Genomic DNA, 18,435 nt, shown 5'->3' on the forward strand with positions numbered 1-18,435 from the left:
AGTTATGCTTTAGAAGAAGACAGAAGAAACAAAACCACAAACTGGGGAGCTAATCAACACCAGTGGTTCATCCCAGGCCTGGCTCACTCATGTGGCACACCCAACCTGTTGCTCCCACCTTTTGTCCTCACACTACTTTGATCTTGGCTCATGCAGAGATCTGGTTTCCCGTATGGGTTAGCCACATTTAACTCTTACCAGTAGGAGTTAGCCACATTTAACTCTTTAACATTTAACCCCAGTTAGTTTAACGTTTAACCCCAGTTCCACAGTTAGTTTAACATTTAACCCCAGTTAGCCACATTTAACTCTTACCAGTAGGAATTAGCCACATTTAACTCTTTAACATTTAACCCCAGTTAGCCACAGTTAGTTTAACATTTAACCCCAGTTAGCCACATTTAACTCTTACCAGTAGGAATTAGCCACATTTAACTCTTTAACATTTAACCCCAGTTAGCTACATTTAACTCTTACCAGTAGGAGTTAGCCACATTTAACTCTTTAACATTTAACCCCAGTTAGCCACAGTTAGTTTAACATTTAACCCCAGTTAGCCACATTTAACTCTTACCAGTAGGAGTAGTTCTAAAACAGTTCTGCAACTTTTATTGGATTTCTGCCTTGAGTCCAGGGGTGGGGCAGCAAGGGGGAGGTAGGAAATCAAAAATTGCTTCCTCCTCAGCCATTATTTTTCTTTGTGCACCGATGCAGGTGTGAGCAGTGGTGCAATCTTTATTTTTAAACTTAGCTAGCTGCAATGTATATTCTGTTTTTAAACAATGTGACAGCATGAATGAAGAGGAACTAAAACTAGGAATTCATTGGTGTGCAGCAAGGGACACAATTGGACTCTGCTGGAACTTGCATTCTAGTTACAAAATTTTAAGAATTCTCTTCCCTTTCCCCCATAGGAAGTGTTTGCACTCTACATGCAAGTTATGAGGCGGCTAAGACCACTCGGCTAACTTCTCTGGCTCTTGGAAAACTATGCCTGAATGTCTACCCATAGTTCCCATTATAAATATGATGGATGGTGTTATTTGTATATTTTAATATACCCCTACCAAGTGGTGTCTTAGCAAAAGGGGCCATTCCCCGTTTCGGAGAAGACTTCTGATGGAAACTGGTGCTCTGTCTTTGCATATCAGAAGACTCCTGCTGGATCTGACTGGGGCCCATTGAACCCAGCAGTTTCTTTCCAACAGCAAGTTGTCAAAGTAAGCTGTAAAGGCAATTCTCCCTTGTTATTTACTGTACCATTATTCAGTTGTTTAGCTGTTTTGGATTCTTTGTAACCCAATGGATACCATACCCAAAATTGTCTGCCAGTAGGCCTGCCTGCCTGCCTGCCTTCCTTCCTTCCTTTTTTGAGTTCTTGTAAGTGTATGCTGATCAGATCCATGATACTATTTATCATATCCTCCCTTTTTTATCCTTTTCGATTTTTCCAAGCAACAGAGTCTTCTCAAGGTCATTTGCTTCCACATTATGTATCCATAATTGCCAAACTTTAGATTCATGAGTGCTTCCAGTGAATTATCTGGTTTTACTTCATCTAGTATTGTCTGTAGCACTTCACGTGCCAAGTAATTTGCTTTTCTATAAGCTATGATAGAAGAACAAACTGTCCTCCATGAATTGATCCAATTAGGTAATTATCAGGAGAGATCACTTGGGATGGGGGGGTGGAATCCATGTGCAAGAAGGAGCAGCAATGCTCTTTCTTAACCCATTCAGCCTCGTGGCTACACATTTTCCCATTCATTCACTCAACTTAGTGGCTTGTAGTGAAGCAAGCACCTTTCCAGCAAAGGAGGCACCACCCCACCCAGGGCGTAGGTCCCAATGTCATTGACTTGGAATGTTTAGCTTTTTAGCTAAGGTGCAGACTGGGAAGCAAGATGCAAAGGAGTACAAAGATCCCTGTCTGGCCCCATTCTTCCCACAGGTGCCTATTAGTTCGTGGGCTTAAGCCTGCCTCCCTAGAGCAGCCCAGCTCTCACGTGGAACTCAACATGAGTTGACTTTAGGAGGTTGTCCTTCATGGGTGCAAGGACCCATTCAGGTTCCGGGAGGTTGTCCTTCATAGGGGGAAGGACCCACTCAAGCAACCCTGAAAGAAGAGTTGTGACTCCTTCATTTGCTGGCTATGTTTCCCCATGGCCTTCTCATTTGCAAGGAGATGGGAGGAAACAGCAATGAACCATGAACCATGTGGCCACTCAGAAAGCCGGGACATTTCTTGAGGAACAAGGCACACACACAGCACAGGGAAGGGAACAATCCTTGCTTACACTTCAGATTTGGCCATGTTGGGGATTGTTCCTAGGAATCAGCTGAGCAGATTTGGGTGTGTATTTGAAGCAGGGGCTTTGAGGTCAAGAGCCCAGACAGAACTTTGGCCAGACCTTGAGACCGCTTGTTCTGCACTCACCTCTTTGTTGTAATCTCAGCAGGGCAGTGGGCTACTTCTAATGATTCAAGAATCAAAAAGGCACTTATTGGGCACTTATAATAGTCAGCTATAAGATGAACAAAGCTCTGGGAAATTATGATATAATCAACCACACTGGTCCCATTACAGCACTAGAATGTAAACTCCCCTTTTATATTTGTTTGCTTCTTGGATCTTCACCAAACCATGTTTAAAAAGATCTGACTTAGCATGATGTATAAACCAGGCCAGAAATGGTGACAAAGTTAGCACTCTTCAAGCTTATAAAGAGGGGTCAAAGAAAAGAGGCTTCTTTTCTCTTCTCTCTTGTCCCAAGACATAAAGTTAGTACCTATTGGATTAAGGTACCGAAAGGCAGATTCTGACTGAACATTAGAAAAAAAATTCCAAACCACCAGAACAGTGGGACAACTCCCCAGAGAACCAGCTGTCTGGTTGGGTGGAATAGGGGCTTCTTGATACTTGGATTGTTTCTCTTCCATGTGTGATAAAATAGCATTTGATAAGCTGGGTGAGCTATGGGTTCTTAGATGGTGATTTTGGAGGTTAATATTGTTTCTCCACTACTCTCTTGTCTCCTGTTAAAGGTCATGTTAACAGAAACCAGGTGCTTCCTTGCTTGTGTCTTCTCTTCTTCTCTTCTCTGCTATTATAGCTGTCCATTTGTTTGTCCCTTTCTCTGGGCCCAGGCTGCACTCCTCCAGCTGCAGAAAAGAGATGCCTTCTTGCTAGTTGTTTACCTAGAAAATCAGAAGAATGGGATTCCATAACAAGGAAAAACCAGTGCAGTGGGACCACGTTAGTCCAGAGACTGGTAATGGGCTTCTACTGGTGCATTAGCCTCAGCAATTATCCAATGGGGCAGACCATTCTGCCGCCCCTGCAAATCTACGTAGCTCCATCCATGGCCTTGAGTAATCTGATATCAAACTTTTCCTACCACCTTTTCTCATGGGTTAACTCATGCCCTCCAAGGAAGGCTCCACTTCCATGATGGATTCTGAATCAGCAGATCTTCAGAGTACCAGAAAGCAGGGCAAATCTTGAGTCTCCCCAGTTCACATGTAAGCAGGTAATCCTGCCTACAGGATTATGAAGGCAGGAGCTAGAGAGATCCGGCCAGCCAGAAATTCAGAAAAAGATAAGAGACCAGAAATCATCTATCCTTAAGAGCAGCCCAAACCACTTGCAATTGAGCCTACAGCAAGAGTCCTGTGGGATTAAATGAGTCTCTGGATTCCTAGGTTTTTGATCCTCCAAGAAAGTCTTGAAAAACTCTTAGTTAAGCTTTGATATATTCTGGAACAATGCATGTTTTGGACAGCATGGCCTTTATTTCAAACAGTTGCTCACTGCTCAACTTTAACTTAGTTGGCCTTGCTTGGCTTCCCTAGGGTTAAAGCTAGGTTTAGAGTTGGCTCTCCTTGTCTCGTCTGCAACTCTGAGTTAGCTGATCACCAGGCCCTTTCTCAGTTTGGACCCTTGCTTACTGCTAAACTCAGGGACTTTTCCCACTACCCAATTAAGCTGTTCTCCACTCATCCTGGAGTAAGCAGAAACTCTGCCAGCCCAAAATATGCTGTCCTCATTTTCAATCCCTGTTTTGTTTCATTGCCTCTGTTTTTGGGTCCCTCACCTGCACCTAACCATGGTATGGACATGCCCTGGCAAACTCTTATTTCTGCTGGCTTCTTATGACTTTGCCTTCATCTCACCTCTACCTCATCCACAAGACAGCCTTAGATGGTCTTCAGATCTTCAAGAACTCTTGATGGTGTCACAGTCAGGTGATCTCTTGGAGAGGGGTGGGCTCAGCCCAATGCTTATTGGCCATTCAAGGCTGATGCAGGTATGCCCCTTCCCTTCCAGTCTCTTGCTAACTGGGTTCTCCTTGTCCACCTACCAGATCTTCAAGCCAGATTTCCAGCAGAGACCTGAATCAGCCTGAATAGCAGCTGGGTTTACCGTTCTTCTAGAACCGTGTTCAACCCCTGCTGAAAGCAACCCCAACAACAGCTGACATGCAGGATGCAGTGGCAGAGAGAGAGAGATGAAATGACTTTCTCTCTAGCACACACAAAAACACACGTGTACACACCCGTACACACCAATCTCTCACCTCTTTGGGCTGTCAGCTATTCAGGCTGATCCAGGTCTCTAAGCTGGAAAGTGACTCAGAGACTTGGGGGATCCATATCTTCCTCTCTCCCTTCATCTCCCAACTCTGCCAGCCTGGGCAGTCGACCCGGAGACTGGAAGAGGATGCAGGTGAAAGCATAGTGGAGGTGGGGTGGGGGGCCAATTTTGACAGATAGCGAAGCCTGTGGGTCTAGCCGTCTGTCAAACCATTGCCAATCAGAGCAGATGGCAGGTGGGTGACAAACCCTAGCACATTTTGCCCACTTGGAGGCTGACCTTGGACAGTGTCAGAATAGGGGGGGGGGGATACTACTTTTGCACTGATGTAGCTCATAAGAACATTAGGCTCTCTTATCCCTGGACAAGGCAATGTCATAAGTGTTACTAGAGCACAATTATGGTTAGATGAAGGATGCCCCTAGTCGGACCCCATCTTACATTTCATGACCTGGATTCCTGCTTCTTGGCCAATGTAGACTTCATTTGGCCTGGCCTCAAACTTTGCAAGGCACCAAAGAAACCCGGATTGCACCGGATCCTACACCTACTAAAGGGCAGGATGAACCTAGTTTATTGGAACTTAGTAGTTTTTGCAGCTGGAAAGAGGCCAAGAAGCAATGGTGAATTTCTGACTAATTTGGGGGCCAAGCTTCTGCTTCTTGAAAAGGAAACTATAGCTGAAGGGCACCAGGTGAGAGTGGGGGGAGAGCTGAAAACGGTACAGGATACTGAATTGAAAAAGGAAGTGGTCGGTGCTTTGAACAAAGGGGTGGGGAAGTTTCCTGTGAAAGCTGTCGGTCGAAACAGTGGGAGTGAAGTTTTCTACCACTGAAATGAAGCAGAATTACTGAAGTCAAGGAGGAGGAGTTGCAGATTGATTGAACTGCTGGAGGATATTACATCAGGCTTGGATTTTACTTTTTATTTGGGTTTGGGTTTGTTTGGTTTTAAGTGGGGGCGGTCTCTTCTTTTCCCCTGCTGTTTTCTGCTGCAGTTCTTCATCTAGTCACTCGCATCAGGTTCACATGCTTTCAATATACTTGCTCTTTTGGAAAGGGGAAGAGAAACGTTTGGAAAAAAAAAACGTATTTGGTGCCAGGCCAACAGAAGGGATGTTCTGAGAGTGAGTGATGGCTTTGCACGGCCTGACTCAGGCTGCCAATATAACCTTGTTTTGGTTTGGCCTGGCTTGCAAACAGCTGATAAATGTTTGTTGGTAGCTCGGAAGTCTCCACACACCGGAATGGAAAGAATGTCTTTGTATTACTTGGAATGAAGAATTCTTAGTCATGGCAATGTTTCTGGGAACACTGGGGTGCCAGGCTTTTGGGGAGTGCTTCACTGGCACCCAGAAAAAGATCACAGCTACTTAGATGGCTTGATTAATTGGGAAGGGTCACAAATATGTACAGCAGGAGGACAGGAAATCCAAGGATTGTATCCTAGAGAGAGAAGTTGAAAAAACACGTAGAAACCAACTGATAATATATTAGAAATGTCTGAATGGCTACTGGACTGCATTGAACCAGCCCTCCTGGTTATGGTGCCTTCCGATGTGGTCAACGCAGGGAAGAGACTGAGAAGAAAGGTTTCTCGGTGGCCCAACTCAGATATGGTGGGAATAGAATTTCCTACTGGTATTTTGATTGGGAAGTCTAAGAGTCATTCATCCTGGCAGATCTAGAGGGTGTAATGGGAAGAAAGAATAACCTTGAGGAATAGGAGGAAGAGCTGCAACCAAGATGGTCAGATAAAAGAAATCTGAGTCTGGGCCAGAGCTGTAACCTGAGAAAGCATCTCAAGGAAGACAGTCCCTAGTTCTCACGAAGATAAAGGGAGGGAGGGGGAAGCACATTCAGACTTGCAAGATTCGGTTGCCATAACCTTATAATAAAAGTAGGATTAGCCTGCATGACTTTGAAATTTCCTAGATTGGTCTACCTTGAAGAGCTGACAGAGGGCAAGAATTTGGAAAACGTGGCTTTAAGTGGATAGCGATTGGGGAGAACAGGTTACCTGCCAGAAAATGAACAGGGGAGTTTTCTGTTTCTCCTTTCACAATTCAGCCTTCAGAATCATAAAACCTAACCCAGAACTGTATATTAAAGTTAGGGTTTGCTTCATCAATGGGTGATCATCCATGAATGATATGTTTACGACACTCATAAAAGCCAGTCAGAGACATGGGTGTGAGCTGTTCAGACCCATTTAGACTTGAAAAGCATAGATGCAATAGTAAACATACACAATAAAACAAATGATTGGGTAGTGGGACAACTGGGTGTTCCCTCTCCCCAGGATGCTCCACCATAAGCTTGAGTTAATAAAGCAGTTGCTGGATTGACAAGGCACGCAGTCACTCATCATGTGGCTTCCCGTGACCATGCCTGGATCCCTGCACGTTGAACCACAAATGCCCCGTCTCATTTTACCCAGCCTAGTGGGTCACATGAACCAGCCACATGTTTGCGTCAGGGAACGTCTGTGATGTGGGCTTGTGGCAGGAAAGAAAAGGGATCCACGTTAAGTAAAGTCCAAGCTTTCACTGGGGCTTGACCTCCTCCAATACCCTAGGTCAGTGTTTTTCAAACTTGGCAACTTTAAGATGAGTGGACTTCAACTCCCAGAATTCCCCAGCCAGCATGCTGGCTGGGGAATTCTGGGAGTTGAAGTCCACTCATCTTAAAGTTGCCAAGGTTCAGAAACAGATCTAGGTGCCCAAAAAGAAAATTTTAAATTTCCATTTGAGATCCATTTGCTGTATGAGTATTTGCAAAGCATGGTAAAAAAGGACAGCCACAACGAGGCGATTGACGCTCCACCCATTTTCAACATGCATTGTGCGCATAAAAATGGGCGGAGCTTCAATTGCTCCATTGAGGCCACCATTTTAACTTTTTTGACTACACTCTGTGCAGCCCACCCCCCAATTTCATCTCTGTCCTTTCTCACTTCCTCTCTCCTGTCTCTTCTCGTTTTCCCCTTCTCACTTCCCTTCCCTTCTTCACTCTCCCACTATTTTGATTTAAATTCTAAGGTGTTATTAAATTTTTCACAATAAAAATTATGATTGTAATAATCTTCCCTATTCTAAGACAATCCCTGATAGGGGCTTGCAGCCACCCTAATTCCACAGTTTCTCCTGCCACCCACCCACCCACCCACCTGAAGTGTCCTGCGTTCCTTTTAGCTTTGGATCCACAGCTTGTTTTTCCGTAGTACGCCCAGCAAAATCTTTTTCCTTCTTTTTTCATTTTTGGTGAACATCTTTTTTCAGCCCTTCAAACTGTTTTGCTGTTCTTCACCAATGAAATCAGGACTGGTATCTGTTCTTCAGATTGCCTACAATCTCTGATCGCCTTGATTGACCTTGCCTGAATTCACCATAGTTCACAACAATCACACAATTTTGTGTGAACCGGGCCATCCGGTGAAGCTATAATATGGCTTATTTGCACAAAGCACGTTATGCAAAGACAGCAATTGTCTTTGTTAATCTTGGATTTGGGTTAAGTGTATTGTGTGAACCCAGCCATATGGGGAGCAATGAGCACTGGGCTCACGCTATGTAGCACGGCGCAGGGTTTTTCTCAGCCATCCAAATAGCTTTTGTTTCAACACATAATAGAAACTCATAATGAGGAATGTGACTCACGCCCTTGTCATCTCCCAGGTAGACTACTGCCATTTGCTCTACATAGGACGACCCTTGAAGACGATCCAGAAGCTGCAGCTGTCTTGTGGAAGCTGAATTCCTGGCCCCATATCAGCCTTACTACACAGACCAGACAGGAAATATGACCAGATGAGTTATTTCTCCTTTCTGTTAAGGCTGCACTAACAGAATCTTGCAAGTCTGAAAGTACAGTTCCCCCCCCCCTTCTCCTTTACAGCCTGAGAAACTAGGGAGGGTCCCTTCTGAGCCTCTTGCCCCACCCATTGTGCAGCTGTGGGCTACGCCCTCTCTTATCTGACCATTCCCTAGGCAGCGTCTCTTCACCCTGTCTCCCAAGGTCATTCCTACATTCCATTACATCCCAGTTTAAGGGGCTGATGGTTCCCTATAAAATCCTATATGAGTTGGGACTTCTTTACCTTCAAGATCATTTGTTCCCACCAGAATCTGCAAATGTCCACCCTCCAGGAGATGGGGGAACAGGAACCCAGAGGGTCACCTTCTCAGTAGCAGTATGGAAGAGCGTGTCTCCAGAGTTGTTATTCCCCTCTCCCAATTTTATTATTCTGAACAGTGCCCTTCCACAGCAGCTTTGGAACGGAGTACACGTGGTGTACAACAGTGATTGTAATGCATTGCTATTTTGTTGAAAGGCCCTGTCATGTTTTTTTAACATCTGTAAACTGTCTAGAACAGTGTTTTTCAACCTTGGCCATCGTAAGGGCTGGGGAATTCTGGGAGTTGAAGTCCACACATCTTAAAGTTGCCAAGGCTGAGAAACTCTGGTCTAGAATCTGGCGAGTGGGCCTCATCTATATTCTTGCCAGTAATAAATCATCTCTGATGCTCTCAGTAGAACCTCATCTTGTGGTTCCAGGTCCTTTGGGAGACACCTGGGCAGATCTTTGGGTGACTCAGTGTCTGCAGCGCCACCTACTGGGGGTAGGCCAGGCCGATCCCTTGTGCCAGCTTCCCATTGCTGCCTAGAGTAAACTCTTTCTAAAAAAGCCAAGCCTGATCCTGCTTCCGACACGTCCTAAACGGCAGGCAGCTGGCCTAGGTGAGAACAGAACCACAATGCCTAAATAAGAAGATCCTGGCCTAATGTCAGCCCGTCAAGGTAGGCCGGGTCAGGAAACAGGCATGGGAGGGATTCCAGGAATTCTTTTCATTGTATTAAGGTAGAATCACAGAATCTTGACAGCCTGTCCCAGTTTCTTTCTGTCCCATCTTATACGGAATATAATCAAGGCGGGGTTACTTGGAGTTTCTTTCTCACCTGTCCCTCTTTCTCGGGACCAAGACACCTTTTTTGCAAGTTCCTCCTAATCACCTCTCTCTTTCCTTCCTCCAAATCAGCTTGACGTGCCTTTATACCTCATGTGGTTTGCAACAGGGAGGATGAACATCAGTGTGGATAACTGGTTTTTGTTTTATTTATTTCCAACAGTCTTTGGCTGTTGACTCCAGTAAAATAAATCAGTCAAGTGGGCTCACAGTGTAATTCAGTAGAATCCCAAATACCAGTCTGGGCAACACGGCTGAAGGGAGAAGAACCAAGAGGATCCTGGGAGCAAAAGGACTCAGTTAGAAAGCTGATTCTCTCACACACATTTCCATCACGTAAGATGGGACCTTCAATAACTTAGACCAAATGAGAATCACAAAAATAAGGAGCTCTGGAGCAAACAGAAGAAGAAACAGTGGTCCTTCGCACCCTCCATGTTTCTATCAAGAATGCAAAATCCTGACATTTCTGGTCCAGATTATCCTGGATTATAAGACCGTGCATAAAATTGAAACTGGGTTGTGTTCACACGTTTCACCTGGGTACTGAATTCACCTGGATTTACACAATACAGTGAACCAAAACGACCCAGGCAGGATTCACACAACTCTCCCCAAATCTAATGAAGGTTAGAACCAACCCGGCTCCTTGCTTGCTTCACTTAGACAGAGCTCACCACTTGGTCAGGCCTGGATGAGATGGGGGGGTGAGTCCTCAGGAACTGCCTTTCTGGGGCAAGGGAACTGGGGCCGGAGGGAGTGCCAGGAGGAGGGAGAAACAGACTTCAGTTCCAACTTGAAACCATGAATCATGAGGGAATTAAGCCCCCAAGTGCCCCCTAAATTGGGGATAATTTCAGAATGATTTTTTTGTTGTTGTTTTTCCTGTGGGAAAGAGATGCCAGGTAAGGACTGTATAAGGGTTTTTCCCAGAATGAAACTGAAGGTAAAATCATTTGGGAGAATCACTTGAAAAAGGGATCCACTTTTCAGAAGTCAGGAACGGGATCCAGCCAATTCCTAGCCCATACAGAAGCCACCCCTGCCACCTGCCCCCCCCCAAAAAAAAATCAAGGGAAAGACCGTTGCTGGAAAGCTCTGGATATGTCGCAAGCCCATTCTCCGGGCCAGGAGTCTTGCTACGAGATCGGTTCCGCTCAGGCTCCTCATTAAGCACGAGGCGGGAGCCACCTGCGGGAAACCCGATTCAGACGTGTTTTCCGTTCCTCCGGGAAGATGCCCCTTGAAAGCCCCTCGCCGGGGACCCCAGCCCTCTCATTCCTTTCAGGCGGATCTCCGTCTGCAGCGCAGCGTCTTCCTTCAGCCCACGCCAAGCCGGGGCTTCTCGCACGACCGGGTGCGAGCCGAGGCGGACGGGAGAAGGACCGGCTTTTTGCGGGGTGAGACGACTGGCCTCCGCTGCGCGGGAGCCGCACTCCTCGGGGTATGTCTGCCCCGCGCAGCAGCCGAACCCCGGCACCGGGCGACGCCGAGATCCACAGGCGCGCGCGGGAGGCGCTGCCCGAGGGGCGCAGGCCGGAGTCCGGGCGCCGGGCTCCCCCCGCGCGGCACGGGAGGGGCGGTGCCCAGGCAGGGAGTTCCGCGGTGACGCGGCTGCCTTCCTCGGCGCGCCGGGGCGGGGCTCGGCCGGCGATTTAAGCGCCCTCCCGGCCGGCGGGAGGCAGAACTGGCGCGGGCATCCCTGGCCGGCCTGGGGAGATCGCGCGCTCCGCCTCGTCCTCCGCGCTGCGTCCCGGCATGGTGATCGAGGAGGTGGTGCCGCTGGAGAGCGCCGGCCTGGCCCGGCTGCTGCGGGACCCGCAGGAAAGCGGCCGCACGCTGGTGCTGGACTGCCGGCCGTTCCTCGCCTACTGCCAGGCCCACCTGCTGGACGCGCGGCCCGTGCACTGGAACGGGCTGCTCCGGCGGCGCTCCCGCGGCCGCAGCGGCGTCAGCCTGGAGTGGCTGGTGCCGGACCGCGCGCTCCTGGCCCGGCTGCGCAAGGGCGAGCTGGCGCACCTGGTGGTGCTGGACGAGGCCGGCGGCCCCGCCTCGGCGCTGCGGCCCGACAGCCTGGCCAGGCTGCTGCTGAGCGCGCTGCTGCGCGAGGAGCGAGCCGGCACGACGCACCTCTACCTGCTGCAAGGTGAGCCAGGTCGCGGGAGCCTCCGAGGGGAGCGTGCGGTTGTGCGAGTCCTGACCGGAGGAACGGGGAGGGCAGGGACTTTTAAGGGCCAGAAATGAAAGGCTGGGAACAAGAAGGAAAGGAGGACTTCAAGGGGGCTGGGTGGGATTATTCTCCATCCTCTGGAGATAATATTATTGGGCAGTGATAACCAATATCTGACAATATTGTTGGTAAGAATATCCTACCGTTAACTGACTTTTGTTTGGAACCCTTCAATGTGCTGCCTTTGTTTTTACACACACAGGCCAGATTCACACAACACACTAAACCCTAAACCAGGGTTAACCACACATTGTGCCATGGGTTCACATAACACATCATGCCTAGACAGGCAACTCTGGTTTGGCTGCTGGGAACAAACCAGCTCAGATGATGGGTTGGTCCCTCACTGTCTGAACCTCAAAGTACCCAGGTGTATTGTAGACGAGTAGGACAAGTTGTGTGAACTCAGCCTTTCTCACAGGCACCTTCAAGGAAAGATAGAACGGGGGTGATCTGCTGGGGGCTGGTGATGGTAGGACTTGGTCTCTCCTTTAAGGGTGAGAAATTCTTGCAGAACCAAAGCATAATGGTTATCAGGGTTGTCCACATGGTCAAAAAAGTCAAGATGGCAGCTGCGGTGGTGTGATGAATGTCCCACTCGGTTTTTATGTGTGTCACAGCTTCAATTGTACCATCATGGTTGTCAACTTGACTTTTTTTGACCATTCTGTACTGTGCGGACACCCTGATGGTTATATTAACTTAGCTATCCTACCATACCTATTTTAGAAGTTTCCAAATTTGGCTGACCCGTGAAATATTTTCCATTAGACCCTTGCTTCAGGTTTGGTTTTCTTATAAGCATCTATTGCTCCTGTAAACTTTTGAGTCAGCAGCATCTTCAATTACGGTGATGTGCAGGTTTTCATTATCTTCCGATCATAAATGGATTTCGCATTGTGTGGAACCTCCTTAAAGGCATGGACGCCCAATCTCAGCAAAAGTGGAGTAGCAGGGCCAGATTTCAGGCAGACATGTTTCATTCTGATTTCCAAGGAGACTTCTGCTGGATCTTGTAGTAGGAATTAAACTGGATTTGTGATCCTTTTGCCTAGATCTGTACTTTGGGGCATCTGCAGGGGTTCTTCCACAATCAAACAGAGGTGTAAATTACTGCACACCGTTTCAGTCTCACAATGGTGTGCTGGTCACAGGTTTTGTGTCTTGTGTCATCCCTCGATCCTTCCTCTATGAAGTGTGGAAGTCAATTCCTTAGGCCCAAAGTACACATGTGAAGAACAACACACCCCAGAACTCTTTGTGCTACCCTAAAATGTTTTTGCTTCTACTCCGTTGGTCAGAGCATTTGCTGTGGCCTATCCTTGTAACTACTGAAGGATATAAAACTGCACTTTGACATTAAAAAAAAAAAAAATCTGAGTCTTTCCACCAGCAAAGCTTAGTCATTCAGAATAAACTGAAGGCTTCCTCCAGCAAAGTCTTACGCTTTTAGGTGTGAACAAAGGATGTCCTGCTTACAGCTAACCAGGTTTTCCATAATGAAGAGAATAGCCCGGGAGGGTGCTATTACACGCTGTTTCCCAACTAAACAGCCCTCTTCCTTCCAATGTCTCTCATTTAGGTGGCTTTGAAGACTTCCAAGCCAACTTCCCAGAACTGTGTGCAGTGGCACCACCTCTCCTGGCGCCTTCCCCAGCCTTGAGAAGCCCTGAAGACAGTGGCCCAGAAGTGGTGACTCCCTTGTATGACCAGGTAGGCTCCTGAACTGGGAAGGTGTAGACCAAACGGGTAAGGAGAAGCTGAAGACCAGCTGACACACCTGTAATTCCCCAAGCAAATATTTTAAAAAATTAATATTCTGGACTCCTTAATTAAATTGTCTAGACTTCACTAGGTGAGTAATCCCTGGTGAAATGATTGCTCACACGGTGGAATACAGTTGCCACGGAAGAAGGGTGATATTTATTTAACTTTATTTGTCCACCCTTTCCTTAAGGCTTGGAGCTGGTCAGAACCAGAGCTTGGATTTTAGCTGTCACATCTCACAATCCTTTTAAATCAATTAATTATGCTTTAATTGCCTGTTGCAACAGTCTCCATGCAGGAGTGTCTTGGAGGTAACCAAGGGGGTATGAAGGTTTGCCTCTTCATGTTTCCTCCTTCATGGCCTAATTGCAGGATATACCAGAACCAAAATATTTATTAGAAAAATAAAAGTCCCTTTAATTCTCAGCTGTCATCTATTCATTAATTAAATCTCCAGTTAATGAATTGTGTTACTAAACTCAGCTGCCCTAAATAGTAACACTTCCTCCTCCTCCTTCTAACATTTTGAGGTTCTTCTTCTCATTTTGCTGAATGGGGAATTATGGCAAGTTGACCATGATCTGCAACAATTCATCTACTCAAGAGTTCTTCAGGGTTTTTTTGAATCTTACATTCATGCCACATACAAAAACGAGCTTCATTTGTAGCCCTGTGTTTCCTATTTGGAAGTAAGACCCAACTGTATATGATATGACCATGTGTCTTATTTGACATCCGTAAAGCTGCACTGAAGGGCTGTAGACTTAAATCTAGTGTAACCATGGTTCATTCAGAAGAATTGCTTGACTGTGTAAAGATGGCCTCTGGGCAGATCTTCCCCTAGTCTTCCCCTGGATATGATGAATAGAGGTTTTACTTTTATGTTTCTCCTGCCAACTGGTTCATGCATTACACTGTAAACCATGACTTGCTTCACATGGTGGGGCTAAACCACAACTCTCTACATTTGCATATTGAACTAAGCCATGAGCCATGATTTACAATCCCAGTGGTTAGATTCACACAGCAGAAGTAAAAGTGAATCAATCACATGATGGCTTAGCCCACCAAGTGGATCCTATGGCTCTTGGGGATGTCAGTGAAGAATTCTGCAGGAGGAAGGTCCCAACTGCTCCCCAGCTTCCCAGAGACAGCTGGGAAAACTGCTTGAAACTCTTGAAACATGCTATTAGTCAGGGTTGAAACCCTGGAGCTAGATAGGCCAATGGTCTGAGAGTTGAAAAAGCACATGGTAGAGAGAGGAGAATGAAGCCTGAGAAAAACGGTTCTTCTTGGCCCTCTCGCAGCTGCTGTTCAACACTTCTGTGCATGATTCATACAAATTCTGTCTTCATCTAATTAACGGACACAAAGGCTGAACCACGTTCTCTGGATCTTCTTTTTTCAGGATGGACCTGTGGAGATCCTACCCTTCCTTTACTTGGGTAGCTGTCACCATTCCTCCAACAGGGAGGTGCTGGAGTCACTGGGAATCACAGCGGTCCTTAACGTCTCTTCCAGTTGTCCCAACTACTTTGAAGGACACTTCCTGTACAAAAGCATCCCAGTAGAAGACAATCACATGGCTGATATCAGCGTTTGGTTCCAGGAAGCCATTGATTTCATTGGTAAGTGCCATAAGCCAGGGAAACCATTGTTCCTGTATAACCTGGGACAGAGTGGACAATTTTGGAGGGCTGTAACTCAGCCTCTTGGCCTTCTGAAGAATGCCAGGCGTCCATTTGCTGATATGGTGAAGTCACTGGAAGAAATGAGTCTGAATTAGTTGGTCCATTTTGATCTTTCAGATGGAGGGGGTAAAGACGGGGATAATAATAGGAAGCTTTCCAGAAGCAAACCATCCCCATTGCCATAATTAAATCACTCTAAATCTTAAAAAACCAATGGAAATCACGCTGCTGGAATTTGGCCATTTTTGCCACCAAATATTGATGATGTGATCTTGAAGGTGGATCCTAGTGACATGCTGGCGGGGGGGGGGTGCATCTTCAGGATGCTGGTAGCGCATTGCTGTCCTAAGAATATCTGCAGATAACTAAACTATCTTGAGGTCTCTTTGGGTTGTCAATATATTACACTGTCCAGTGGAACAGAGGACTTTGTCATGCATGAAATGTGATACAATAGCAACCCATATCCAACTCAAGTTACATAGTGAAGTCCAACCTCAGCTTGGCCAGCTTGTTCTTCTTAAAGATGAGACCAGAGCTTTGGACCCATTTATGGAGGTTGTGTCTTCAGGAGAGCTGAAACAGCTAAAAATGGAGCTTTGCGCATACAGAGGCAGTTAAACTTCAGGATCCAGTTTGTTGCAGGGCAGTTGGAGAGATAGAAGCTCCTGCATCTTCTTTGTGAACTTTATGGAACAGCTGGTGATCTGAGAAAGATCCTTGCCTGATCTACCAAGGTGACTTTTAACATGAGAAGCTATTTCCTTGGTCAAATGTGGGCAGAAAGCTTGCCTTTGCCATCCTTCCAAGCATTACGCCTGCCGGGTGGGGCCGTAAGACCTTATCACCCCCATTCTGTGCTACCAAAAATGACCCAAGGGTTTTTTAGGCATGGTGGTTTCCTATAGCAAGGACTGTCTTCCCCACCTCTGATATTCTCCTCCTCCCTTGTTCTCTCTGCAGACTCTGTGAAGACCAGTGGTGGGCATGTGCTGGTACACTGCCAAGCTGGCATTTCCCGCTCAGCCACCATCTGCCTTGCTTACCTGATCCAGAGCCGCCGGGTGCGCCTGGAAGAAGCCTTTGATTTCATCAAGCAGCGCCGGGGGGTCATCTCACCCAATTTCGGCTTCATGGGACAGCTGTTGCAGTTTGAGACAGAGGTGCTGTGCCACTAGCCGGGCAGCTCCTGGCTGTTCTGCAGAGAAGGAGGCCACCCTGCTTCTACGGACCACAGACTGGGGGGCCATTCCTGTTTACATCCCTGATGGGGGCCATGAGCTGGGCAATGGTGTCCTCCTTTTTCTTCTATTGCACTCATTGGTCGCAACGAATTCCCAAAGAGGAAGGGAGTTTTGGCCACCCGCTGGACTTCTCCTCTTTGCTGTGTGAAATTGCCGTGATGACTTTTTTCATTACTATGAAAGACAAAGAGAATAAGCTGGAAATGAAGAGAAATGAAATGTGAGATGAGCAGGTTCAGCACCATCAGAAGCAACTGCTCAGCCCCTTTGGTGAACCGTTTTCAAGCCTGTTCTTCCTGCCTAAGAGAGCCAAATGTTATTTATTTTTACTTCGTCCAAGTGAATCTCATTGACTGCTAGTCGATGCTTTGCCTCAGTGGACTAAACCAGGGGGTCTCCCTCTGGGGTCCTCCAGACTTGGCACAGTACAACTCTTTCTAGCCAGGGGACTAATCCTGGGTGTATTGAGGTGTAGTCCAATGTCCTCGGAGTGCTTCCAGTTACAGACCAAAATCGCCACATTTTTTAAAAAGTCACTATATATATATATATAAAAAAAAATCAGTGAAAACAGTGGTTCAGATTGCTGATAGTCTTATGAGTTTGATGGTGGGAGGAGGTTCAGATTACTGTACAGCTGAATTTGTTCCTTGCCCAAAGCCAACGTTCTGCTTTGTTGTTGGTCATCAATTACCATGGTAGGCCATTACGTTGGGCAGCAGTAATATCAACATGCAAATGTCCCTTTTTAAAGTGACATATGTTGTATTTTTTAATGATGTTGATCCCTAAAGGTTTATTTGTGTTAAAACTAGTCTCAGTCTGAAAAGACTGACATTTACCTGGGAGCCCCTGCTAGTTCCTCTAAGGAGGAGATGTCTAAATGAGGAATAGCATCATCTAGCTAAGGAATACCATTTTACTCCCTTCTCTGCTAGACATCTTAGTGTCTTGGTTAGCTGTAGGAATGGGGGCTCCCTTCGCATTTCTTATGGCCTTCTGGCATAAAAAGAAGTCAAGGAATCCCACTGAAGCCGTGAAGACTGAAGTGATCTGAGCAACAGGCGAGCTTGCTCCTTAGAGAGTAAACGCACGGCTAGTTAGGCATCTCCCTCTGACTGTCTTCAGTTGGCTGCAGGATGCTAAGCCCTAAACCCTGGATTGGAAATCTCAATAGCTGAGTTCACACAACATGCTTGGGCACACCAAAATCGCATTAGTGCCACGTGTGAAACCTGCCATGGTTTCCCAGCCCAAATAGCATAGTCTGGCACCTTCCAGTCTGTAGCCTAGTACAGATCAGCCAGCAACTGACAAGCACCATCTGCAATGGATACAGCTATTCCTACATGTTGGAGGACAGAATTGTGTTTCTGGGATGAAGGTTGGCTTCACCATCTGTAAAGTGAAGGGGGAGAATCCAGGGTCCTTCTTCCCCTTGAGCAGAACCATCCTGGGGGTCAGGAGCAGTGGGGGACTGTTCTCTTCCTCCTCCTTCCTTCCTCTCTCCTCCAACTCAATACTCAGTTGTTGCTCCATGTATGTGCTATTAGGAGAACCTCTTTCTTGACAGACATTGATTTTAAAATGTCTTCTGCACTTTATATTTATTATCACCTGTTGCAATAAACAACCACTTTTTATATGGCGGGATGTGTCTCTTGAAATGGTTGCTTGGTTGGGGAAATGGTCTTTTATTTATTACCTGGATGGTTAGTGACAGCTTGTCCTGGGCATGCGTAAGAGGAATGTCCACGGGGTATGGTCAAAAAAATCGATGGTGGCAGCAATGGTATCATCAAAGCTCCACCTGTTCAGGAACTTCCAACTCTAAGCATCCCCTTGTATTTATGAATACAATAATGTAGACTGTGTTTGTGCAACACTCTAAGCCATAGTTTGCTTAACCTCAGTTGAATAAACCACATTACTCAGTTCACACA

At 46.7% G+C, this 18,435-nt stretch overlaps 1 protein-coding gene across 1 annotated transcript; it reads left to right on the top strand.

The window, feature by feature from the left end:
- Positions 1 to 11,261: 11,261 nt before the first annotated feature.
- Positions 11,262 to 18,134, top strand: DUSP2 (dual specificity phosphatase 2). The gene is made up of 4 exons (XM_007436971.4): positions 11,262 to 11,706; positions 13,373 to 13,503; positions 14,966 to 15,185; positions 16,212 to 18,134. The coding sequence occupies exons 1-4, from the start codon at positions 11,319 to 11,321 to the stop codon at positions 16,424 to 16,426; spliced, it is 954 nt and encodes a 317-aa protein (XP_007437033.2). The 5' UTR covers positions 11,262 to 11,318; the 3' UTR covers positions 16,427 to 18,134.
- The last annotated feature ends 301 nt before the right edge of the window (positions 18,135 to 18,435 follow it).

This window comes from Python bivittatus, unplaced genomic scaffold, assembly GCF_059951505.1.
Source record: "Python bivittatus isolate LINGU-HERP-01145 unplaced genomic scaffold, Pbiv_v1 ctg000680_np1212, whole genome shotgun sequence".
NCBI classification, from domain to species: domain Eukaryota; kingdom Metazoa; phylum Chordata; class Lepidosauria; order Squamata; family Pythonidae; genus Python; species Python bivittatus.

Coding starts and splice junctions, on each gene's coding strand:
- DUSP2 (XM_007436971.4), top strand. CDS start 11,319: ATGGTGATCGAGGAGGTGGTGCCGCTGGAGAGCGCCGGCCTGGCCCGG. Junction 11,707..13,372: donor GCACCTCTACCTGCTGCAAG/GTGAGCCAGGTC, acceptor TCTCTCATTTAG/GTGGCTTTGAAGACTTCCAA. Junction 13,504..14,965: donor TGACTCCCTTGTATGACCAG/GTAGGCTCCTGA, acceptor TTCTTTTTTCAG/GATGGACCTGTGGAGATCCT.